We start from the raw sequence: 26,491 nt of genomic DNA, 5'->3' as shown, positions 1-26,491 counted from the left end.
AGCCATCCCTACATTAATACATCAAGCTTGCATTTGTCACGCACACACACATGCATGCACACACAGACAGACAAATGCACTCACACACGCTCCTAATTCTGTGTCCTAATTCATGTCAGCAGGCCAGACCCGCTGACAGACAGGGGCAGCATGCATGCAGGTCTTTGCTGCAACATGCGCCAAGAGCCATCTGTCCTGCAACAGGGAGAGCGGCGTAGATTATGTAGAGAGAGAGAGAGAGAGAGAGAGAGAGAGAGAGAGAGAGAGAGAGAGAGAATTACGCACACCCTGATCCTCTCCACACAGAACCAGTGTGGCGCACAGACCAGCGGCAGCCCTCAGAAAGTGGGAAGTTTTCGCCGAAGGATTCTGTCTAAAAATTAATCACCTTCATGTCGACTCTGTTGGATACTAACCCGCCGATGCTATGGTTACCTTTATTACGGTAGGAACCTGCTTTAATTTACTTTGTTCGTGGCTTCATGGAGGGTTTTGTCGCTGAGGAACTTTTTGGTTTTCTAGAAATCCAACTCCACATGGACTGACCCAAGTTGTTGACCAAGATGATAAACACTATTAGTAGGATGTCAAAACTCACCAAGTTATCCCAAATGCACATCATAGACCTCGTACGGTGTGATACACAGCTCTGGAGCGGGTGGAATGTCTGTTTAACGAAAAGCTTTTAGAAGTTTTGAAACTGGATTTTGCATCATATTTAGTCTGCCAAATTGGATTTGGTGGATCCAGATTAACCATTTACTCATTGAGTAACAGAGGAGTTGCATGATATGTCCAAGGACTTATTTATTACACTAAGCTTGAGCTTTTGCAGGTAAATCAAGGTAGAATGTGAGACGCCGTGCGCTGCCTGGAGGCAAACAGGAGAGGACAAACTAACTTCTTAGCCTCTCTCGGTGTGTGCACAGGTAGAGAAAAGGGTTGGGTCTTTGCAAAGCTCGCTTACGCACACAAACATTAGAATCCTGCTGTGTTCGCATGCACTCAGGAGTCTCGCTCTGTTCAAAGGCGTGTTGGAGGGAGCGGAACTGGCTAGTGCGCACGGGAACGCTTCTGATGTGGTTCATCTTGTATCTTTGGATTACTGACGCGCAAATTGTTTTCCTCTGTTAGTGCGAGTGCAAGATGATATTGCACACTTGAATCTCAATACAGAGCGACGATGCATTAAATATTTATGCATTCCTTTTCCGTGTGCTTACGTGCAGAGTTAGTGTATGCATGCAAACTGCAGCCTGTGTGCGCACGGTGGAGGGAGTGAACCGGCTCTGCGCGTACAGAGTTCCTCTCCTATGATTTATGCGGTGCTCAAGTTTCCTTAATCTTTCTTTTTTGATAACCACTTCTCAAAAATGTTATCTTTTCGAATCATAGTTAACATTCAGAAACAAAAATGTGCGTTCAAAAATGTAAGTCAAACACATGAACAACAAAAATAAACTGTAACGTCAAACAAAAGTCAAACAAGACGGCAAAAAACAAAAACGTGCTCACTTTTTAAACATTTTCTGCAGTTTGGGACAGATGTGTGTTCAACTGTTTACATGTGTGCACGTGTACATACAATTTATAACTTTTTTTCTCAACCAAGCCTCTAAGGGGCGAATTTCTCCTCAGAGATCAGAATTTGAGTGTTTGGTACTTTGTATTGGATCAGAGCCAAATAGCCCAGTAACCCAAAATTGCTCATGCTATGTGCCTGTGTGTGTGTGTGTGTGTGTGTGTGTGTGTGTGTGTGTGTGTGTGTGTGTGTGTGTGTGTGTGTGTGTGTGTATGTGTGTGTGTGTGTGTGTCCAGTCTGGTAATATAACATGAGGAAAATCCCTTGTAATGGTCCTCTGTACAGTATGCTGTCTGTGACATGACATGTGCTCTGTGGCTTTGGATAATGGCGCGCATCAGTGGGCGTCTCAAGGCCTCTGGTGGATGCTTTCCTGCTGCTGTGGGAGTCCACTTATGTGTGTGCGTGCATGTGCTGGAAGTGTGTGCATGTGGCTGCCAAAGCAGCTGTTGCAGCGGCGGATTGGAGGCACGGCCTCTTCTGACATGCCACACTCAGCAGGATGAGGAAACAGGGATGCAAGAAGGGACACAAGAGAGGGGCATGTCCCACACCGCAACTCCTTTTGTTGTACCGAAGTCAAAAAATGGCCTCTAAGGCATCTGAAGATAAGCTTCCTACTCCTGCTGTGGGCTGTTGGATTCATGTTTGAGCTCTTTGTGCCGCACAGCTGCAACACGTCACTTTAACAATGTTCATTTTGTGTTTATTGCAGGAGGAAAGAGAAGACTTTAGAGGGTGGGCTAGGGACATTAACATTAAGTAGCTAAAGGTAGACAGAGGGTGGTTTCACAGACTGATAATGTTACAATGGAGAGTCACTTGATGTCCCTTTTGGCTCTGCATTCCAACCTTTCTGTGTGTAATCAACTCTGTTCACCTATCGGCTTTTATTTCTCTTCCTGTACCTGTTTTACTTGTTGCCCCAATTTCTTCACTCATGTCATATTATTCATTTAGCACTGCCAGATTCACCAAGTAGTTTGTATGTAATGTCAGGGTTTAAAAGTTGCCATCAAATCAAAGTTGATGTTACAGTTTTCTTATGTATGTTGCTCTGATTTGAGTAGCTGGCCCATCAACGACAATAGAAGTTATTGGTATTTCTTGATAGTATTCATAAGTCATTTACTGGGAAAACATGGGACACATTGTGGTGAGCCTTCCTGTATTCCTGATTTTGTGTCCAATGAAGGCGCTGTAGCAGAGTGCTAACAAATTAGTAACCCAAGTTTGCTAACCCTTGATTTTCCCGCTCCCCCGGCTCCCTGGGGTTTCATGTCTTCCCCTGCCTTCGTGTGGCTCAAAGTCAAAATCCACTTAGTTTATTTTCCACTCTATTAGAAATAGAATCACGTCGTTTTTGAAAGTGGTTTTAAAATCACCTTAATTCCACATGATTTTTTGGTTTGGATGAAGAAGAAATGGGAGATATAAACAGGGACCCTAAATAACTTGACTAATATAAGCTCTACCTGTGAGCTGAAAAGAACCGAGGAGCAGAATAGCTTGTTGGCTGGTTTTCAGAGGTTTTACAAGTAAACAGAAGCCTTTTTCCAGCCATATATCAGAGCCGAGTTGTTTGAAATTTGAGGTTGGGCAAAATAATGCCCTTTAGCGCTATTGGCTGCTGTAAATTACAATCTGTAGCAAGTCCCTCCAAGCGTTCTGTTGTTGTGAGGAACCATGTAAATATGCAGAGCTGGCATTTTCTTGGAAACTCTAAATTTCTGAATTTTTTTTTTCAATGATTCAACCTGCAGCTGCTTCTTAAGGCATAAGTTTCACAGCCTGTGTTGATTAACTGCTACTGTTTTAGTGTTGTGAATTACAGTTATGTGAAGCCTTCTTGTTTAGAAGTTTGGTGTAAAACATGAACCTGTCAGATTTACTTCTTTTTGAATTAGTGGTTCTAATAGTCAGATGAAGGTGCCTCTTCCTTGCCCTGCACCTTGTGACGTTGGTCACTGATAACTTTGAAAGCACGAGCTGAACTTTTGAAGAGCAAGAGGCAGCCTGGGTGGACTCTGTTACTCATCACAGATGTTTCATTCAGCTGTGTTCATGACACCTCCACAGGGACTGGCTGGAAGCTGGAGCGTCCTTGGACCTCTGTGTTCTGGAAATCTTTCCTGTCAACATGTGAGGTTGCACAGTTCTTCGTCTCTACTCTTGATGTGTCATTATGTGTAATTACATTTTCATATGGAGATCTTTTAATTACTTTAAAGTGATCCCAAAATAGCAAACCCAGTTTTGTAATCCACCCAAAACAAACAGCTTGAAGGTTGTTCAGGAATCAAAATGTTTGAAAATGGGCAATGTGCCTGAGAAACAGATGGAACAAGAACCTGTTACACACATTCACTCAAAACAAGAAAAAGAATAGCTTGAATGAAAGAGAAACTTTTAGTGGACTGTGTTAATCTGTCAGACATGTCCTTATTTTAATAAAGAGGGCAGTCATCCTATTATGTCATATTTTGATTATATTTTCTCCACAATGTGCATAACTCTTGTATGCATACAACATTTTGCTTAATGAAATGACCCCTAAAAGACTTACTATTATGAAATGTAGCAGCACTGATTGTATTGGACCTGATGTGAACTTGCTTGCAATTGGGCCTCTACCAAAGATAGATATAAGAAGTGGATTAGACTAGTGTGACATCACCAATTGATTTGTGGATTACTGTTCAGAAGACTTAGTTCGTTAAGACTTAAGTTTGTTATGGGGCCGTCACAATATCAATATTTTAGCTTGTGATTACTGGGGCCAGAAAAAATATTGAGAAAAAACAAAGCTATGGGAAAATGCTGTTAAATCCAACATTATGATAACTTCACTTTGATAATACAACAAATAACTGCATGTTTAGAAGAATCATTTCCTGTCCCGAGGCAAGCACTAACTGAAAAATACCCTTTCTATTGTGATGAAATCTGTAGGATGATGGAGACGGAGGAGGGTGAACAGGTTTGTGGTGTTACCCCCTTTTGTGGTAACTGTTGTGCCAAACTTTACCCCCAGAGCTCCTAACTGGTTATTCCAGCACTGCTAACAGCTGGCTATCTGTCACAGCTCAGAGGGTGTATTCATTATCAACATCATCCGCATATGTACAAAGATATCACAGATAGCAGAAGAATCAGCAAAAATCTATTTATTGTATTCAAAAGCATGTTTCATTAGTGTGTAATCACTCAAAAAAGTGGACCTGGTGTGTTTTTGTCACCTTAGATTTAGCTGTTCAGATCCACAGAGGGAGGGGGTCCAAAAGGCTCCACAGCAGCTAAGAGCGAACAAACCAATCACAGGCTTTAAATCTGGCCTTTTGTGTTATGCACAAGTTTTGTGGCAACTGCAGGTTCCCCTTTATGCACGGAGAGGGCGGGAGTGTTTATTTTTGTGTTGCACTCTAAAACCTTGCCGCTAGATGCCACAACATCCAAAGTCATAGTTTGAGGCAAAACAAATGTTCCAAATCTATCTGAAGATCAAATTAGACCCCAGCAGAGTGGGTCAGCCGTTTACTGCAAAATGATTTCACCCTGCTTCTGCTGAGTTACGTTCAAGGGATGTTAATGTAAAGTGTTTAAATTGACTAGAACTTTTGAAAATGACTCGATCAGTCTAGCTCCAACTGCTGAAGCCTTTTTTCAAATTTAGATTACACTGAGCGCGACTATTGTTGGCTGAAGGTTTGTCTGATTTTAATTCTGATCTGGACCAAACAACAAACAAACAAATGCTTATTGTGCGTTTGTGAAGATGTTTTTACAAGTCCTTATCATCTGGTCTGCAACTAACTATCTCGACAGGAGAGTAAAACTCATATCACAAGTGGTAACTTTGCATTCACTATCATTGTTTTTGGAGGAGGGTTGCACTTAAATATTCTCATCCACAGACAGGTACAACATTTAAACACAGTTTAAATGGATGGCTCCAAAGAATAGAAAGATATTTGCCATGACTGCTGTCATTTTTGCCTCCCTTGTCCTCACCTACTCTCCTCCCCTCACCCCTTTCTTGTTCTTAAAGCACTTCACACACAGCACTTGCAGGTTGTTTCTGCTTTTCAAGACACTGAAGGGTTTTTGTAGTTAAAGTTAAGTGGAGCACAAGTGCTGTCCTTGATGTGTGGCAATGTGGTGTTTGAAAGACTACAGGAGTCCAGCGCCTGAGGAGTTTGTAGCTCCTTTTTTTGGAGCAGGCCATTGAACATTAGTGTCAGGATTTCTGAGTGATGAAGTCCATGAGATGTAAATAAAAAGACTCCACTTTTTCTCCCGTGAAGTGATGGGTAAACGCTGTGCTCCTAAACCACAAGAGGCAAAACAAAGGACAGATATTTTTCCTCCTCCTTTCTCCTCTTCAATCTGTGGATCAAGCTGTTCACTTTTCTGTATGGTTTCACTTTCACAGCCTGGCCTGCTCAGACACGGTTTACACATTTATCCGAGTGTTTATACGGCGCACATTCTTACGGCTGGTTAGATCAAAACAGAGTGGATGGATATGGGTTAGATCGCCCCATGGAACAGAAAAGGCAAAGTGTGCAGAAACACATATACATGTCAGGACTGTAATTTAGAGGATTCGTTCCTTTAACCTGTAACCTAAACTGTTTACACAGTCCTAAATCTCAGCTGAAATCTCAGCCACTCACTCATAAAATAGAAAGTTCCTCTCCTGGTCGATGTCATCGTCTTTCCCTCAACTGTTCCAGACAGAGCAGATAGAGATCACGCAGCTTCAAGGTGACACCCGGCCTTCCCAGCAGCTCAGTCATATGACAGCTCAGCCCTCCCCTCTGTCTGTCTCTTCTGACCCTCTAATCTTCCTCTCTGTCTCAACGATTTTCTTTATCTCCCTCACATTCACCATCTGGATCTTTAGGTCCTTCACTTGTTTCTCTGTCTCTTTACATTCCCCCTCTCACTATCTCACACGCTCCCTCCCAGCATGCTTTTCTCTCCACTCTCTCCGTTTCCACATTAAAAGTAGACCCAGTGACCTCCTGATATCAACTCCGTCCTGATACAGAGATAGTGTTGAGGATCAAATTACACCGTTCACTCTCAAATGCACCAGTTACTTTTTTTTTTTTTTTTTTACCTCTTCTACAGTTTTAGAGCAGTTTTATGACCTAACTCTCAAAGCAAGGTTGTGTGAAGATCTGTTTCCACTGGATTTAACTTTAACATTTTGTGTTACCATCAGTAAGGGGATTTAGTTATTCTTTATTATTTGTATGTCTTTTTATGTTGTTGCTGGATTGGACAAGGTGGTAACGTGCTGCTTAAACAGCTTTTGATAACATTTTCCTTTTTTAAGAATTACACTGAGTGATGTGTTTGACTGTTGAAAGAAAGCAGGAGAAGATTTTTCATCAGAAAACACACAAAACGGCAAAGAGATTAGATTCAAAGATTGTTTCTTGTATCTTTGCCATGCTATTGAAGAAACATGGCAGATACTCACAGTAGCTCTGAGGTTTATCATCCAAGTGGCTCCTAATCTGGGAGGTCAGACCCCTCCAAAAGGTCAAAAGATTATATGAGGGATCATAAAATCATACACGAGGAAGAACAGAGCAAAAATAGTCATGTTTGTATTAAAAACAAAAAGGGCTTTCATATATTCTTTTTGTATTTAAATGGATGTCTTCATGCATTTTGGCCTTCCCTCTGAAAGTCAGGTGGGGAAAAGGCCTCTTAGGTGAAACTGTAGATAGCTCACGTACACCTGACCTACCAGACATGATCCAAACAAGATTGTAATTTTAGTTTGAGGGTAACCAGCCCAAAAATGTTGGGAACCATTTTTCAAAAAATCCCCACAAACTAGTTAAAGGATAAACACAGTACTGTAAAAGTAAAATGCTCTCTTCAGGGGATGCAGTTTGCTGTTTATGTTTGATGGATGATTAATACCAACGATAGCCAAGCTTCCATTCCAGTTCTCGGGCCGATTTCTCAACAAAAGGGTTGAACTGACCGAGATCCCCTGTGGGTAATACACGTACTATTGACAAGTACCTCATACAACCACAATTAAAAAAATGTATAGTATCCCTTTAACACAACTCTCAAAAAACGAAGAAAGGTGTTTTATTTTTGTCTCATATTTTTGTTGCCTTGTTGCCCTGATAGCTGTAATGTAGTTGGTTTTATTTTTTACCAGTTGTGCATTTAAATGACTTTTTGAAACTTTACTCATATTCTGCTCTTGCGATCTTGTTTCTTATTATTTTTATGCACTTTGAGCACCAGTTTTTTGTATTGAAAGGTATCAAACCAAAACAGTTTTTTAAATCTTTGTAATAAACCTGCACATTTTTTTGGCTTCTCATGAATCTCTGATGCTTCCCACACTTAAAATGTCAGTTGCTGACATATGGAGTGAAGATATAGTTTTGGCCAGATTTCCTTCATTTCTCTTGCATAACCTCAAATATCTTGAACAAATACATGCTTTTCTCAAAGAAGTGTCACTAGGGGAACTATAAATTTAAAGCACATGTTGTTTCAGTAGATATAGCAAGAAAACCTGCAGGAGGAATAATAACAGTGATGAATTCTCTCTAGTTAGCCGTACGTTTTCACTGCTGCTCTGAAGTGAAAGCTACAAATCAGCATCTCATTGTGGTTTGGCTGAAACTCCCTTTTGTATGAAAACAGCTCAGATATGTGGGAGCAGCCATCTTCATTTTCTCCTTATAGAAAAGATGCCTATAGGTGACACCTGTGTGCACTGATGTTTCGGGTTAGCACCCACCTTTGATATCCGAGCTCACAGATGTTCAGACAGCCTGAAGGTAAAACCTGCCGCTCAGAGTTTACACCGAAAACCACACACAAACCCAATCCCTACTTGTCCCCTCCTTTAGATAAACTCTAACCCTGACATGAGACAAATCCTGACTTTAATCCTCACCCTGAAGCTAACGCCCAACACCCTACACTATAAGGCCATTAAGGAGGTGAGGATTGTTGTTAAAAAAACATACACTACCAGTCAAAAGTTTGGACACACCTTCTCATTCAATGTTTTTATTTAAATTAATTATTTTCAACATTGTAGATTAATACTGAAGACATCCAAACTATGAAATAATCTGGTTTTGCCATAATCTTGATTACAACAGTTGTCAAATAGGTCTATCCATTGTGTACTAACCCTACCTCTGAACAACACAACTGATGGTCTCAAACACATTAAGAAGGCAAGTCATTCTACAAATGAACTCTTGACAAGGCTCATGTTAATTAGAAACCATTCCAGGAGACCACTTCATGAAGCAGACTGAGAGAATACCAAGAGTGTGCAAAGCTGTCATGAAGGAAAAAGGGGGCTACTTTACAGAATCTAAAATATAAAACAGATTCTGCTTTGTTTAACACTTTTTTGTTCATTCAATAATTTCATATGTGTTCTTTCATAGTTTTGATGTCTTTGGTATTAATCTACAGTGTTTACAATAATCAAAATAAATGCAAACCCTTGAATGAGAAGGTGTTTATAAACTTTTGACTGGTAGTGTACCTTGCCATCCTTTGAAAATTATGTGACTCAAAAATGTCAATTTATCACAAGTTTGAAGAATAACAGTTTCTCAGTTGTGATGATGCATTTTTCACATAAACTAAAGGAGTTATTCAATGATTTATTTTGGTCAACGACAGTATGTTTCTTACTCCATGATGAAACACTTGATATCAGAGTTTGAAATTCAAGGCTGCTTTGTTCACACACAGTGTGAGCGTCAGGTTGAAGAGCTTGAAATTTACCCATGACAAAAGATGCAATTCAAATGATAATCATTACACAATGAAACAGACACACAAACAGTGTATGAAACCAACATTTGTTACATGTAATGTGTGATTATCACAGATAATGCACTTGTGTTGGTACAGTGCTTTCTTGTTGTGGCAGGAGGCTCTGACATCTCAGGATGAGGTGTATTGCTTACTTGAATTGAGGATGAGACTGATTACACCTCTCTGCTATTTACTGCAACACAGGATCCCTGGTTCCCATCCCCAGAGGTGGCCACAGTTAATCCACATTTAACTCTGAAGTGAATCTGTTCAAACTTAACTGAAGTTAGCTTTAATGATAATGTTAAAACCTGCTCAAAATCTCCGCCTCTTGCATCGGAGAGGGTTTCCATGATCCAAGTCTGTTAAAAGATTTAATCCAAACACATTAAATCCACAATGATCCACAGATTACTTCAAATCTACAAAGGCTGTATGCTCTCACTCAAGTTGTCTCTGATCTGTCTCACCATGCACGAGCAGGGTTTGGATCCTTGTTCTCTCTTAGGTAAACAACCTCAGTGAAAATCTCAATAAAAAGACTTTCTTCTATCATTAGTCAAAAAAGCCTCATTCAACAAAGATAAAGACTATGTCAATACTGCTTTAACATTACATTATGAATACAGTTAAACTTCACAAAATAGCTGTACAACTCAAAGTAAATCAGGAATCAACTCATCTTCTAGTCATTGTGTTTTCTGAGAGTCTGTACATGTGTGTGTAAATGTCTGTGACCAGCGGCTTGGAGGGGAAGTCCAACACGGTGCAAAGTACTGTATGTGGTCTGTTTCATTTCTTCATCTATAAACATTTGCATTTTGGGGGAACTTTTGAATGCTCACCGTGAAGACTGTGATGATGATGATCAGCTCTCTTGGTGTGGCAAAATGCAATTCTTCTTATAATTTACTAATATCTATTAAACACGGAAGCCTGTGCACTGCCTCCCCTTACTTACATACGGACATGCTCAGAGCATGCATGGGCAGAACTAACAGACAGACAGACAGACAGACAGACAGACAGACAGACAGACAGACAGACAGACAGACAGACAGACAGACAGACAGACAGACAGACAGACATCTTCCTCATGCTTGTATTAGTTTGAAGCGGAGATGCTTCAGGAAACAGTGAAAGCAAGTTACAACTTGTTATTGTGCATCTATAGATGATGCGTTTCCTATCTATCCATCCACTGATCCCATGCAGTCTGAACTAATCTAATGGATCCCAGTTGCACCTCTATCATTTATTGTTATTTCTACATTCAGTATTTGTATCAAATCTTTGAATTCAATGTCAATAAGCGGGCCGCATGACTCCTGGCTCTTTGGTCATGTGCAGTGGGTTCGCACCAACACATGTCTGCTCCTCAAGCTCTCTGTCTAGCAGAGCCACACACACACCTCTACTCCTTCCACCTGTTGCTTCATGGCAGTGGATGTCGCAGTAGGAGAACAGGCCTGCTGCAGGGATTGCAGAAGCTTTGGACATTCCTCAGTATTGTTGTTTTCTCTACTTTTAAAGTACATTTTAAAGTCCTCTCATTTTAAGTCCACTCTAGACCTAATAAACCCTCTAAAGTGTTGGCTCACTGGGTAAATGCCACAGTACCAATCAAGCTGTTTCCACCTCTGCATACTTTCACTGTTACAAGTCTTGTCAATGTCTCATTGAACTGTTTATTTAAACCAGAGATCTGAGAAAAAGAGATGACCTCTAGTGTGCAGCTCACCTTGCAGCCCTCAAGTATGGAGTCAGAACAGTCTCATAAATCCCAAATGCACACAGAAGGATTCACAAATGTATTTCAACTCACACACAAATGTATATCATTCTATATAAATAAAAAAAAAATCCACAAATAAAAAGATTCACAAACATAAAGTATAATGTTCAAATTAAAGGAATTATAGCACTTTTCATATGCAGGTAAATGAATGTCCGACTGATCAATAATACATTAACAGGATGAGGATAAAATGTTTGTAAATCGGGTGAGACTTCAGCAGATAGGCTACCCATTGTAACAAAGGATCAAACATAGTCCTCATTAAATAACTGCCTAAATGGGGGATGATATCGACTAGTCTTGGTGTCGGTGCGCTCTGGTCTTGGGCATGGCTAAAGGGATCGCTTTACCACCACATACCCTCAAATCCACACTACTGTGATTGGCTGAATAGGAGGTATGACATCTGATTGGCTAAAGACATTGCCCTGCTGAAAAAAATGCATTTGTGAATCTGACCACGGCAGGAGTGTCTCAAAAATTCCACACACAAATGCAGTGAGGTTCACAAATTACAAACAGTTTGTAAATGCAGACTGAACAGTTCATATATGAATGTAACAAGATACAAACGTATCGTAGATTTGTGGATTTTTATTACATACATATAAAACAATAAATATTTGTGTGTGAATCAGAAATACATTTGTGAATCTTGTTTCTTATTTGTGGATTTTTTTTTTACATTTATATAGAATGATATACATTTGTGTGTGAGTTGAAATACATTTGTGAATCCTTCTGTGTACATTTGTGATTTGTGAGACTGTTCTGACTCCATACTCAAGACCTCACTGAGGGGAGACGTGCTGATCTGTTATGTAAAATTGCTCTGTATTTTTATTGTTTATCCATTTCAGTTCCGGTGTTATTTTGAGATATTTGAGAGCTTGAGACCTTTACAAGATGATTCAGCTCCTTGTAAATACATCGTGAGTTATGAACACTGCAGGCTTAAGCCAACAGTTTAACAGCCTGCTGTGCTGTTGCTTCAGTGTTGCTCTGTGTACAATGTAGAGCTAATAGTGACACGTGCACAAGTCATCCTGTCATTTAGCCAGCAGCTGAGGTAGCAACAGGTAAAACTGCATCTGCATAAACGGTGCAGCTGGCAGAACGGGACAGTGTGTGTGTGTGTGTGTGTGTGTGTGTGTGTGTGTGTGTGTGTGTGTACATGCCTATTTTGCCTCCACAGTGGCGTAAAGCTGTTGAACTTGGCACACTGGGAGACCAACATTACAGTGCTGTGTGGTTCAGTGTAACACTATAGATCCAACAGAGCTTCAGGATTGCACTGTTGGTGACTTTAAGGGGTCAGCTCTGGTTTGAGATCAGGATGGTGGAATGATTTTGAAGGAATTTCCATGGAGTATCAGTAGAGGCGTATATTTAAATGAGCAGAGGGAAAGAAAATGAAAACACATAAGTAATATTTGGCTCTGGATTGCATGAGTTTGTGCAACAGTGTACGTGGAATAACAGAAGTGGTTTACATCTGGTACGCACGATAAGATCTGACTGGGGACTCTTTGTTTTTCACTAGAGGTACATTGCATGACACGCAAGAGGCTGGAAGAGTCAACATAGCTGTTAATATCATGCAAAAGCAAATGAGGCCCTGATGATACATTGAAATACCTGCAATCATGCACATGTTTGAATGTGGAAAACAACAGTGGCATGCCATGGGACATAAATTCTAAAGTGAGTATAATGTGAAAGCAGAGTTTCATCCAGTGCGTGTTGGTTTTTAAAGCCTGATATTTAAGCTGTATTTATAGCTCAGCTGTCGTTCTGGATTGAGGAGGACGTTTTTACTTTTGGAGAGCGTGTTTACAGGACTTTCAGCAGAATCGTAGTTTGAGTGAGTTGATGACACTTTGAATCAAAGACTGTCATATAATTTCACATGCAGCTAACTATTTTAACTTTGATATTACCAAAGACTTTCACTGACGTTCAGAGGAAGCTTTTACCTATATTCACATCTAACCATCTCTCATAGTTTACATGTGATGAATTAAGTTATGTAATCAACCAGTATGGCGAGTTATGACACTTGGTAACATAAAACGTACTTGGAGTGGTGAGAAGTAGAGAGATATTTGTCAATGTTTGTGGTATTTGAGAATAAAAAATCCCTTTGACATGTGTATATTTCACATTGTCAGGAAATGAGTTCATGGACTTGGCGGTTATGAGTCTAATTTGATATGAATCTCCATTTGTTTCTCTCCTGACTTTAATGTCGTCACATATTTAACTCTCACAGAGCTGAACAGTATTTCAGTACATGAGAGCAATGAAAAAAGAAAGTAGATTGTATCCAGACCTGTAGTAAAGGATATTTTACCTGCACATGTTTGATCATAGGATCATGAATATTTGCACTAACTCCGACTGTATGATCCCAAAAATAAGAGACTTTTTTTTTTCTTACAATTGTTTTGAAAGGATTTTAAAATAGCTGATGATGAAAAGTTGTTATCATAAAAAAACTCAAGATTTGTAGTCTCCTTCACAAGACCTGAGACCACAGTGTGGATTTCAGATAAAACTTGACAACTGTAAAATCTGTCAAATAAAAACATGAAATAGATGAGTCAAAAATAGAAATGAATTTTAAAGAATCCCTGCTTGCTTTGCACACTGCGCTCCTCTTGTTTCTGCTTGTGATCTGAACACCATCATCACACCGGACACACTTTGAAACAGCCTCCAGTCAGTGCGTGGTCTGCCTGTGGTCGAGCATGTGTGCAGAGAGGAATCGTCCCTTTATTCTGCAGTTTATCAAACAACAACAAAAAAGGTTGAAAAGGAAACCAGCTCTCAAACAGGAGCCGGCTCATATCGTTTACATATAAGGGTTGGCTCTTGGCTGAGTTATTCACTGCCGAGGACTTTGTGTCTTATTGTGTTGACTGTTAACTGTTACATAATCACTTTGCATTAGAAATGTGCTTCTCTAGTAGCAAGGACGGAGTCAGTAAGCCAGTGGCTCAACTAATAGCTCTACAAAGTCAAACATAACACAAAAAAACTAAAAGTTAAAGCTGGGGTTGGTAGTCAGATTTAGATCCACTTTTTGTTATACTGGTTAAAATTATCTTTATGTCCAAATGGTGATCAGTACATAATGTGTTCTTAAAAAAGAGGTAAAAAAAAAGCTGCTATCAGCTGGAGTAAACCTGGGAAAACACCAACCAATCCCTGCCATCAGGAGCCAAATGATGAAACCAATCAAATCCTGTCCTGCCGTTCTGGCCGCCTCCTGCAGAGCGTACATTTCATGTTTGTTTGTGTTTTTAACTTTCACTATGAGAATGTTTTGGTGTTACCACTGAGTGAGACATGAGTTGACGTAGTGCAAAACACAAACCATGTGCCGAGGACCGGTTTTGAATCAGTCACCATCATATGGTCGTGAATCAGCGGCGCTCGTGCATGAGAGCGGGGGCGTCGTTTTGGAGGAGCTCTGAGGGGAGGGGGGGAGGGGTTAGACGGAGTCCTGAGGAAATGCTACATTCAAATTCTTGCTAGTTTTCAGTGACTACCAACCCTAGCTTTAAGGTTTCCCGAACACTAACATTGTGAATGTCGCTCTGCAGGTAGAAAATCACAACATTTTGAGCGTCAGCATGGTGACATTAGCCACAGCAAATGTTCAGCTGAAGTTGATCACAAAAGTTATGTTCCAAAATGAACCTTGATTTGCTATTAGTCTACATTTAGAGGAAAACATCTAAAGGGTAGGCAGGATTGGGTTATGAAATGATTGAAAGGTGGGATCCTGATTGATTTATGTCCATCATGATGATGAACTGGATTATTTTGTTTTCATGATATGCAGAGACCTGACGGCCTTGCTCACAGTAAGAATTATTGTGACAGCAGTCAGTCTGCAATATTTAGCTTTAAGTGAAAGTACACGCCCATATCCTGCAGGGCTTTGAGCGATTGCTGGAAAGACGAATGTATTTAACAGACAGAAAATGTGAACCCAAGTTATCCCTCTTACTGTTGTGAGTTACATCACTGTTTAACCCATGGCTATATCTTTTAACTGGATGAAAGATTTTAGTGATCAAGTCATTGTCTTTAGTAATCAGAGAAACAATCCCAAGCTATTGTTGGTAGCAGCTTGGCACATATCCTCTCCTGACCTGTGTCTGTAAAAAGTGCTATGGACCAAAGTGACAAACTGACATATCAACAGACAAGACCTGTGTCACAGCTGTGCCAGCAGCGTGATAAAAATACCCAGGTTGTGCTTAGAGGCCGCTCACCTGGGCTGTGTTACACTGCCCTGCATGTGATTTAAGTATTAGTATGATCAGATATAAAGCTGAACTGCTTTCTAGGTTGTGACACGATGGCTTTGTGCGACTGAACTAGTTACCTTAAAAATAAATCAATTAGGTGAAACTAAATTGTATTGTAAGCTCTAAGCTCTATTGTTGCAGTGTTCATTTGTCAGCTTTGATGAGCAGTGTTGGCACAAAAGAGAGGTAAGAGACTGAAATAATAATTGCTACTTGATTTAATTTTCTCAATTTAGCCGGAATATTAATAAGAAGACAAAAATGGGTGTTGGTGCTTCTGTTGCAACTACACATTTTCTAAATTTCAGTATTGCAATCATTTATCCTTACGAGACAGAAATCATGATGTGTCCCGGCATGTTCAGATGATAACATTTCCTGTTCAGATGATAACAGTATATTTGTTTTATTATGACGAAGGTTAGACGCTGGTTTTTACAGAGAATTTTGCAGCGTTTTATGTGAGATAAAAGTTCCAAGAACTGTTTTGAAAACGGAGCAGGAAAAGTGCTAATTTGACATTGTGGGTAAGACAAAGAATGAAATGTTTTTAACATCTTTATATACCATTTTGAGATTTGTAGACATTTTAATAGTGTCCTTAAAGATCACGTTATTCAATATGTTGTATAGTTTTCTTGATGAATTAATTCAATTTGATGTTCTGTGTTTTGTCCCTTAAATCCTATCAGGATAAGTGGAAGATACAATGCTGGTATTTTGCCCAGCTATTTTTCATTTTATGATTGTGTGTTGGCCGCTGTGGTTAATTGTTTTTTTCATGCACAATTTGCTCCAAACTGATTCCTCATAGCCGGATATATAAAGTAATTTGCAGTGAATTGAGTTGAGGTGTTTTGACACACTAAGGAATCTGTGAGGTGGTGTATTTAGGCATACTTTTTTTGGGAAAACATGGCAGACTCATGGCAGAAAAGAGTTCATTACTAAGCAGTCACAAGTTCAGAGCTGGCAAAACTCATGGCAGAAAAGAGTTCATTACTAAGCAGTCACAAGTTCAGAGCTGCTAAGAAGCAACTCCTCGCCTGATTGATGGTTTGCATTTCCCTTTGAACTTTAATTCACCAAATCAAGCTAAGACCAATCCGCAGCCAAAGAGCGGACAAAAGGTTGTTAATCATCCAGCATGTGATGCTGTTATAGATGAAGAGATAAACTCAGAGAGAAAGATCAGGAAGCTCTGATTTACTGCTTATTAAAGGCAGTGTGTACTAATGGGCTTTTGCCATAGCCGCCCCCACCCTCTGGAACTCTCTCCCCCCACACATCCGTGCTTCTGACTCACTTCATTCATTTAAGAAACAGTTAAAAACGTACCTTTTCAAACAGGCATTCCCCACACATTAATTATTCCACCTCTTCCCTTGTCGTCTGCTTGTCTTATATGTCTTTATTGTATTTATTTATTGTCTCTCTTGTAAAGCGTCTTTGAGTTCTTGAAAAGCGCTATATAAAACTTAGGTATTATTATTATTATTATTAATGATCAGCACAGAATTAAAACATGTCAGTCTTTAAAGATTAGAGTACCTTCTCAGGTATTGACTGATAGTGCGATAAGGTTCAGGTCAGGATTTGTCTCCTGGATTTAGAGATTAAAGGTATGATAGCCAGGTATCTGAAGATTAAGTACTTGCTGCTGCACCTCTTTTGTTGAAAAGATCAATTTTACAGGAATCAAAACAGAAACAAAGTTTATTCTAAAGTAATCAATCTGATGCTAAGCCAAAATACTATTGGATAATCATTGGCATCTATTTGACGATTATTTCAATAATCAGCCCCACACACACACACACACACACACACACACACACACACACACACACACACACACACACGCACACGCACACACACACACACACACACACACACACACACACACACACACACACACCTGTCCCATTAACAGCCTGTTTGTGTAGCAGTCACGTTAACCAACAGCAGGCAGAGGTGCTGATAGTAGCGGGCACTGTCAGCGTCTGTCTTGATCTTTATGTCAGTGTTTCTGTGACGCAGTGTGACGTGTGTGTTTACATTTTACAGCTATCCTCAGTCTCTGGAAATACGTGTGTAGTAGTGTGACATTCAGAAATGGAGAAAATCGCTGCCACAGTCGCTGATGTTTTCTTCTTCTTTTCCTGTTTAATGCAGTTAGCATTCTTCCTCTTCAGTTACTTAATGTGGTCAGCAAACAGCTTTAAGACGCTCTATAGTCACCGTCTGGTGGGAATACTGTATTATAATCAGGCACCAGTAAAAACTATGAACAATTTTACTTGTAAAATGAGAAAATATTCAAAGTAACTTCGATTTTTACAAAGTGAACAAATATTAGAATTTTTGAAAATCATTGCCCCTCCATCTGATGTTCAGCAAAAGTTTATGGCAAGAACTCAAGAAATAACAGGTTCTATCTACCAGGAGAGTTAGGACTCATCAAATTTGCCCTTAACAAGTTACTTCAGGCTGTACATGTTTCATGGATGTAATCACATCCATGTGCACATACCTGTGGCTTTTACTACCCAAATTCAAGAAAGCTGAGACATTATTGCTGGTTTGAAAATCGTTGAAAGCCTATATTAACTGAAAAGAATGCAGAGACAGCAAATTAAATGTGGACACTCACTGATTACGCTCATAAAGTGAACGGTGGATTGAATGGTTCGATTTGAAACTCGTGCATGGGAATGACAGACAGTGAAAGATCGCTTACATTCTGGGAGGTATCGAAAGGTTTCAAGAGTTAAAGTTGGATTAATTGCACCCAGCAGGCGTTTGGCATGGCTAGCAATTCAGATGTAGTTGGCAGAGCTGTTGTGGACATTTGAGGGAGTTTAATGAAGAACCAGGACGAATCCCAATGGTCCAAAAACACAAGGTTTTATAGAGATGTTGCTTTTGAAATGTCAATGATTGAGGGCCGGGGATTGAGCACACTGAAAAATAATTTACATGCAGCTCAAAAGAATGAACGTGAACTAGTTCATTATTTCATATTTTGGACTACGCTCATGGTTCAAATAATGAACTATAAACGTGAACTGGTTCATTTCAGTCTGTGTGAACTGAACTTTGAGCTAGCTCATTTTGAATGTGAACTTGCACAACACTGATCAGTTCTCGCCGCTATGTCAGCGTTCAGAGCTTAAATCCAGGGGAAATGGGACAAAACAAACTCTTATCAGCTCGGTTATCAGCAAGTTTATAACTCTGATCATCTTCATTTAACCATGGGAGACAAAGTCAGGAAAAGTTATTTTAAGACCTCAGTCAGATGACACATTTCGCCAGAGAGAATAAATCAGATCCTATCGAGAAGCTCATCTTGAGTTTTTTTTCCTGAAGCTCAGTATTTCTATGTTTTCGTTGTTGATAACCTTGTAGAAATTTGGTGCAGTTCATTCTTATCAGCCAGGGGAATCATGTGCACTGCATGTGACTCATTGTGCAAAATACTTGTTTATTCCTTATCTAATGTCTTTGTTACTTTGTGGACCCATGACCAAATGAACCTGCCCAGGGGTCTCTAGGAAAGAAGAAGCTGCTTGGCACCTACTTACGCCGATACTCCCTCTCTTGGTTTTTTTGAGCTGGATATTGCTTTAATTCCAGAACCTGCTCAGAATTTTGAATAAATATTAAAGGTTGTCTTATTTTAGCTACACCGTGATTCATCCACCAAATTAGAGCCAATGACTTCACAACCAAGCTGTAAGCCTAAATTATATTTGTGCAATGAAGCTGGGCCGACTCAGAAGCCTTTTTCTAATGTTAGCTATTATACTTGTGAGCTAATTTGTTGGCATCACTTTAAATGTACACAACCAAAACAGAGAGTTTTTGTGAACTTACATCCCTGTTACTGAGCCAATCACGTTCTAGTTGGAGCCAACAATTTTCAAACCACTGCATCTTTTACTGATATCACTTCAGAACAAGCCTAAAGACATTAATACTACCTGTCACCTTTCAAGTCTTAGCTAGCTGCTACAGCCAGTTGTTAGCTGCTATAGCTTGTTGTGGAAATCATCAGGCGTCAGCAGCTAGCAGTAAACTAGCACCAATCACTGTGTCCTCTGCTGTTTTAGTGTGATGCTACCAAGTCAGTCACAGTTGTTGTCTCTGTGGCTGCAACATTTTTCTCCTATTTCATTTTGGATAAAGCATTTCCTATATTTCATTGACTCTTACATTTGTAACTGTGCTTTAAATTTTTACATGCTGAAAACCAGGAATGCAACATCGTACAGTCTGTCTTGAGCTTTCCAGGGGGCACGTGAGTTCTGGTGCTACAGGGCTTTTCTCCACTTGCCTGGTTAGTTGGGAAGTTGGGTTTTAACAAGGACATCACAATATTATACACATCAAGATACTATATACAGTAATGCAACACTTCTGTCATCTAAAACATTGGTTGTCTGTGCTTGTTTACATTTGGGTCGTAGAGCATTGTAGCGCGATGGCATTTGATAGTGACCGGAGCTAAAGCCCCAACTAGTGGGGGGTGCCTGCACTACAGCTTAGACACAACATTTGACCTGCACTTTAGGCCATAATGAATAGTATTAGTTCAACAAAAGAAAACAATGCTCATAATAATAAAAAATAATAATAAATATTATAAATTAATTTAACTGACTATTAATTCTGGTGCAGACTGGATAGGGTTAACACGACCTGTTCACAGTACCGGTACGGCTACATTTCTATGATGTAGTACCATGATGTAGTTATTTTAAATACTGTTAATAGTAAAAAATATTTTCCAAAAATATGATATAATGTTATGAAATCAAATGTTGCAATACTTTGCTGTATCTATATTTTTGCACATCCTTACTGGTTGGTAGTTAAGATCTCTCCCTGGGACCATTAATCCAGGGCACTATCATGCTACACACACATACACCCACAGACACACAATGAAGCAAGGTCAAAGCTACTGTTGAATCCTACAGTCTATTCTTGTATCTGTGATTCTATTAGGCTTGACACTGGATTAGCTTCCCTGATCTCCATGGCTGATTTGAGCTGGTTATTATAACCCATTACTGCTCTGTCTCGCTTCACCTGCACTAACACTCCATTCACCTCGCTTCTTACAGAGAGTTCAAATCCTACTACCTGCAAAACTGTCTTTATACCCTCCTCTGTTCCTGTGAGGCTCTGAGTCAAACCTGGGGAAAGTTTGGAATTTCAGTGATGTATGGTAGAAGTTAAGTAACTCTAAAATGCTTTAACAAACAAACTTGTGACAAAGTGCTTGATTACAAAGAAAAAGCAAGCAAAAGGATTTTTTTTAGACGCAGAGGACAAATCTCTCAGTGTGTGTGTGTTTGCCAAGTCAAAGTGGACCTTGTCAGATGTAGCGCAGAAACAAAAGTCCTATCAAAGAACAGTTACAGCTCATTCTTCTCCTTTACTCTGAGTAAACCTCAGAACTCTCACACTGCTGCTGGTCGTGTTGTATATGTCTGGCCTGTTGTTTAGGAAGGAAATGGAAAGAGGCTTTCTTGATCTATTTCTTCCTCTCTCTTTCAAACAAGGACTACACAGGCGTGTGTCAACACTCCTGCACTTGTTTAAACAAAAGACGGGGAGGAACAAACATGTGCCACGGAGGGTTAGGAGTCTGTAAGATCATTATGCCACCCAACACTTCAGCAGCTGGTTTCACTCATTTGATCATTTCTGTGTGTGAAGTGTTAGAGCTCAAATAAACAGGAACATGTTTCAGTGGCATAGCACTCACTCTGGTGTTTCCTGCGTGCTGTCGCCACTCAGCGGTATGTGGTTACCCACTCCTGCATCAGTACTGCTCCTCCTCAGAACATTAAATGTAGTTTTAGCCATGTTAGCAAGACCTTACACAACTGACACACCAGTACTGATCACACAGAGAACAGCTGTATTAAATCCTTTGGGGTCATAGACTGTATAAATAATGGATGTAGTATCTGTGATGTCACCCATCTGTTCCTGAGCGCTGATTTGAAGCCAATCGTTGGCGGGAGCCATATTGGAAATGCTGAACTCAAATTTAGTGTGAGGTAAAGAGGCGAGGTTTGAGCCTCCTAGCCAACAGCTATGTGTTCACGCCTGTCAGTCAAGTCAGTCAAGTCCTTATTTGGGCAAAACTTGTAATCTTAATAGATTCTGAACCGGTCCCGTGAGAAAAAAAATTCAACCCCCCTTACAGTGTGTGCTGATTGAGAATTTAGCTACGTAGACCCAAGCTATTTTTTGAACCAGACTGTAAACATGTTTATATCTTCTGCAAAGATCGTCTTCTTTGAATGGGTGTGTATGTGGTTTCCGGTGTTTCTGCAGCCAGCCTCAAGTGGATGCTCGATGAACTGCAGCTCATAACACTTCCGCATGGGCTTCATATTTTGAGACTGGGGGTTGCCGCTTGTTTGGGACTAAGGTAGAGCTTTTTCAAAGTGTGAATAATATATATGGCATTGATTTGGCTTGAATCAACATGACAAACTCAAAGAGGTGATATTTATATCAGAGGATGGGGCTTTGGAGGAATGAGCGTATTCCAATGCCCAGTTGTCAAAGGTATACAGCTTGGCCAAAAGCTGCTTTGTTAACTGGCTCAATATATTGTTAACAAGCAAGGCTAGAAAGCCAAGTAAGGTCTCCACAGACAGGAAACATGAGTGCAGAATATCACAAAATGAGTGCAAAACAGCTCAGTTTTCTTTGACTATCAATACTACCATTACCTGCACAGAAAGTTGTTTAATTCTTATCAAGTTTGGATACAAATTCCTTCAAAACCAACAGCAACACAAACACAACTTGAGGGGACACCTAGCACACAGCTGGAGATGCTTATGTGTCTCTGAAAAAGGCTGTCACCTTAATTACACACACGTTGTGGTTGCAGTGTTGTACAAGAGAGTTATATAAAATATTCACAAAATAGGGAAAGCACTCCAAAAGACAAAGCCTTTTTAAAATTTTGCACAAGACTGTATATTGGTTCTTTTCTGCTGTAACTTAAAAATGGTGCATCTCAATGTGGGTCTTAATGGAGATTGACTTTATTTTGCAAGCTAAAGTGGTTTTTCAAGGAAGTACATTTACTAGCAGGTGCTTTTAATAAAGTCAACAATTCAACCCCTATTGCTTCCATTTAATCAATGTGGGTTTTAAAATCAGACCATCTTATGTTAAATGGGAAAAAGAAGCCAACCTGCAGCGAAAAGGTCAGAAGATCTCTATTTGGAACACATTTCTCTGCAGTTTTACGGTTACTTTCTACAAAACAGAACAAATTTCAAAGTCTTCTAATCAGCTTTAAAGTTACCTGTGGAGCTTTTGATAACATGCACTCACTCAAACACATTTTTAGTCCATACAAACATGCAGGGTCAGTTTCCCTCCTCATTTGTCAAATGTACGGTCCTCTGTAGATGTGCTGTCTTGCGTACATGTTGTTGTTTACACTCATGTTAACTGGACTCAGAATTCCTTATTTCTGCCTTTGGTGGGATGTTTCTTGTTAGTTAGACTAGAGACTAGAGGAATATTGTGTGAGAGCATTAGAAGGCAGGCACTTGATTGTGCATGTGTGTCTTTAATACATGATTGAAAAGGGGGTCAGTTCTGCAGAGATGCCATGATACTTGTTACTTAGTGGTCATGTTTTATTGTGGGTTTTAGTTGATAGTCAGTCTAAATGCCAGACAGTCAATGGTCTTGACAGGACCTCTGGATACCGGACCAAGATAATCAGAAGTCTCACTATTACTCCATCTAACTCATCACACCATTTCCTGAGATGTCTGTAAGTACAGGCACCAATTTGGAAAAATTCAGTAAGCACTTTTACCAATCATAGCGGCCCTTAGTGGTTACCTTAGCAGTAAATTTGAAATTATGAGTTGAGATGTTCGCTCTGGGAAAAGTGATCAAGTTGTCATGTTACAAGATAATTATTGGAAATACACTCTCTCTTCTCTCCATAAAATAGTTTGTCTTGCTGCAAGGTGTGTGTTCTCATTTGTTTTTCTGTCAGGCAGAGGAATGTGTACCTGTAGGTATGTACATATGTATGTACATAGGCATGTACATGTTCTTACATAGCAGACTTGATAAAAACACAGAACCTTGACCTTAACATGCTTACTAATCTTCCCTTTTCCACACTGGATTCAACCACAAAGCTAACTTGCACTTATAAACATCCCTCACAAACAAGCAACACAAAGGACGCTTACTTTTGAAACCTCACTGGGGCACTAATTAGCTTTCTCAAAGGATAATCACCGTGAAAGCAGATGACTCACCTGGCAGGAGACAGCGAAATGTTCAGAGGATAATTCACTGTTATGATTGGAATTCTGCCCTTCCCTTCACTTACCCTAACACCCCGGGGGCAAAAAGAGAATGAGGTGGGAGGTGGAGGAAGATTCACGGGATAAGCTCCCTACCTTGAAGTCTGAACCACAAACAGCAGCTGATGTTTACTCTCCTAATGCATATGGTAACTTCTGTTACCAAGAAAAAATAAGAAATGTGCACAAATAAGTGATATAAAAACTCTTGAAATATTTACAAGGAAGACATATGTGTGCTAAAACTAAAGCTAATGCAAACAGCTAGCTAGCTATTTTTGCACACAAACAAATACAGACAAGTATTGCCTGGCCATATAAAAAATACAAACGGCATCTTAAATGCTCACTAATTAACTTGTCAGAAGCTAACAGGCTTTATTTAAAAAATAATTTGCTATGCTTTATTTTTATGAGTGTCTTTTCTTAGCTAGAAGCGATGATGCCTGGCGATAGGTGTTTTTAACAAAAGGCTTACACACCTTTGAAAACATGAAATAGTTACTTTAATATTGCTCTGTTAATATGACAAAATGTTAAGATAAGCTAATTAGCTTCAGTGTGTACTCTCAACAACACAGACATGACAAATGGAATCGATTATCATTAGCGTGTTAATTGTAATATGATTGTGGTTAGAAATGGTGTATTATTTAATTGAAGGCTATTTGTTGCATCGTAGTAAAGCCACCGCAGGGTCTTCTGCTTTTTAAATGACATTTTTCTCTTTCAAAAACTACCTGATAGCTCAGTTTACAAGTCAAAAGCACTTTCCACACGAGCGTACAAGTGCTGCTAATTTAACAGAGAGAAGCTGTTTCACCAAGCCAGCAGAGCACTATTTTAGAGTGTGTGAATCACCACAGCCCTTTTAACTAAACTGAATCAAAGTCATAACTACAGAGCAAGCTAAACAGGTGGCAAATGACTCAAAAATAAACGCTGTATTTCACAGAATGATCACTTAGAAGCTGTCTCCTACCTCAAAGCCATGGTTTCAGACCACACTGATGTGTCAGTGCAGCATTTATTTGAATATCAAATCTAAAAGTTAAGATCATAAAGTATATTTTATTGTATTTATTCAATTTGATATGTACTTGCATTATTAATATGGACGTACAAACTGTGTGGAAATACTTCAGGGTTTTAAAATGTGACAGTCACAGTTAACTATTGACATTCTGGGATTCATTTGGATGAAACAAGTCATAGTTTGAGAGCCTAGTATTAACAAACCTTAAAATTCAACTCTCTAAGATGTTTATATACCTCAAAACTCCAAAATGTTAAACTATGTTTTAAAATCTTGCTATAAGGAGGACAATACTGTGAAAGTTAGATAATATGGGAGCTAAAGGAAAAGGACACGAGAAAGGAAAGAGAGGAAACAAGAAGAGATTCTCAGCTGAAAAGTTATTTTTGGGGCATTTTTCCCTTTAATGGATAGGCCAGCTGAGGAGATACAGAAAATGTGGGAAGAAGAGAGTGGGGAGCAGCATGCAGGAAGAGTTGTGGCTTGGACTTGAGCTACTAACCGCTGCGATGAAGACTGTGGCCTCTGTATGTGGGCACTCGTCTTAACCACTCGGCTAACTTAAACTGTCATATTAAATAAATTCCTCTCGTATCTAATCCAGACTTCCCACAATAATCTTACTTTCCTGCAGCTGCCAAAACTGAAAACACAGGAGCTGCTTTCTGAATACGTTTCTGGAATGAAAGTTAGGTGCCTCCCCTGATTCTCCTCAGTCCCCTGCAAAAAAGACTGCATGGTGAACAGTCTGACATCAAATGATCAAGTTATATATGTCTTGCAATTAGGGTTGTAAAATTCTGGGAATTTTCAAAGTTGTAAACTTTTAATGGGAATTAACAGGAATTTATGGGAATTAACAGGAATTTATGGGAATTAACAGGAATTTATGGGAATTAACAGGAATGAAGCAGGAATAAACCTAAATTGAAGGTTGGCTCTTAATATGGAACTTAAATATAGTTGGGGAAAATATATTTGATCATAATCCTGACTAAAACAACCAGATTTCATCAAGTACAGTTGAATATCTCTGCTATTCCTCAATCACATCCACACAGCACACTGCTTACTGCAGGGCTATAGAGACCACACCCCCTAAATGCACTGTGCATTCCTCCATCACATGCACACATGATTTCTAGAATCCTGCCGAGGCTAGGCTTGAGAAGCTTTGAGAATTGTATTATTTTGGATGGATGACTGCTTATAACAAACAAATATTTATGCCTGGATATGATACCTTTCCATTAAATTACCCTCAATTCCTATACATTCCAACACATTCCCATAATTCCCATGGAAAGTTTCCAGTTTGAAATTTTTTCCAAAATTCCCCAGCTTAACTTCCCATGGAAATTTACCGGAATATGTCCACCCCTTTGCAACCCTAGTTGCAATCAAATTTATGTTCCAGTTCTTTGTATTCTTTGACCCAGACGTCTCATTGCAGAAAGTCATGCTCTTATACTTTAACAATTCAGTTTCAATTGATTTTTGCATGACCATTAGCTGCACGTTGTTTGTTTGACAATCCTAAGA

At 39.6% G+C, this 26,491-nt stretch overlaps 1 protein-coding gene across 1 annotated transcript in view; it reads left to right on the top strand.

The window, feature by feature from the left end:
• Window positions 1–324: 324 nt before the first annotated feature.
• Window positions 325–26,491, top strand: part of ntf3 (neurotrophin 3) — a 55,690-nt gene continuing 29,523 nt past the window's right edge. The window contains exon 1 of the mRNA XM_034673837.1: window positions 325–445. Coding sequence (XP_034529728.1) covers window positions 428–445 — 18 coding nt within the window. The 5' untranslated portion in view covers window positions 325–427. The remainder of the gene's footprint in view (window positions 446–26,491) is intronic.

Source organism: Notolabrus celidotus, chromosome 21, assembly GCF_009762535.1.
Source record: "Notolabrus celidotus isolate fNotCel1 chromosome 21, fNotCel1.pri, whole genome shotgun sequence".
In the NCBI taxonomy this organism is placed as follows: domain Eukaryota; kingdom Metazoa; phylum Chordata; class Actinopteri; order Labriformes; family Labridae; genus Notolabrus; species Notolabrus celidotus.
Note: the sequence above shows the minus strand (reverse complement) of the source record. Positions and strands in the feature narration are given on the sequence as shown.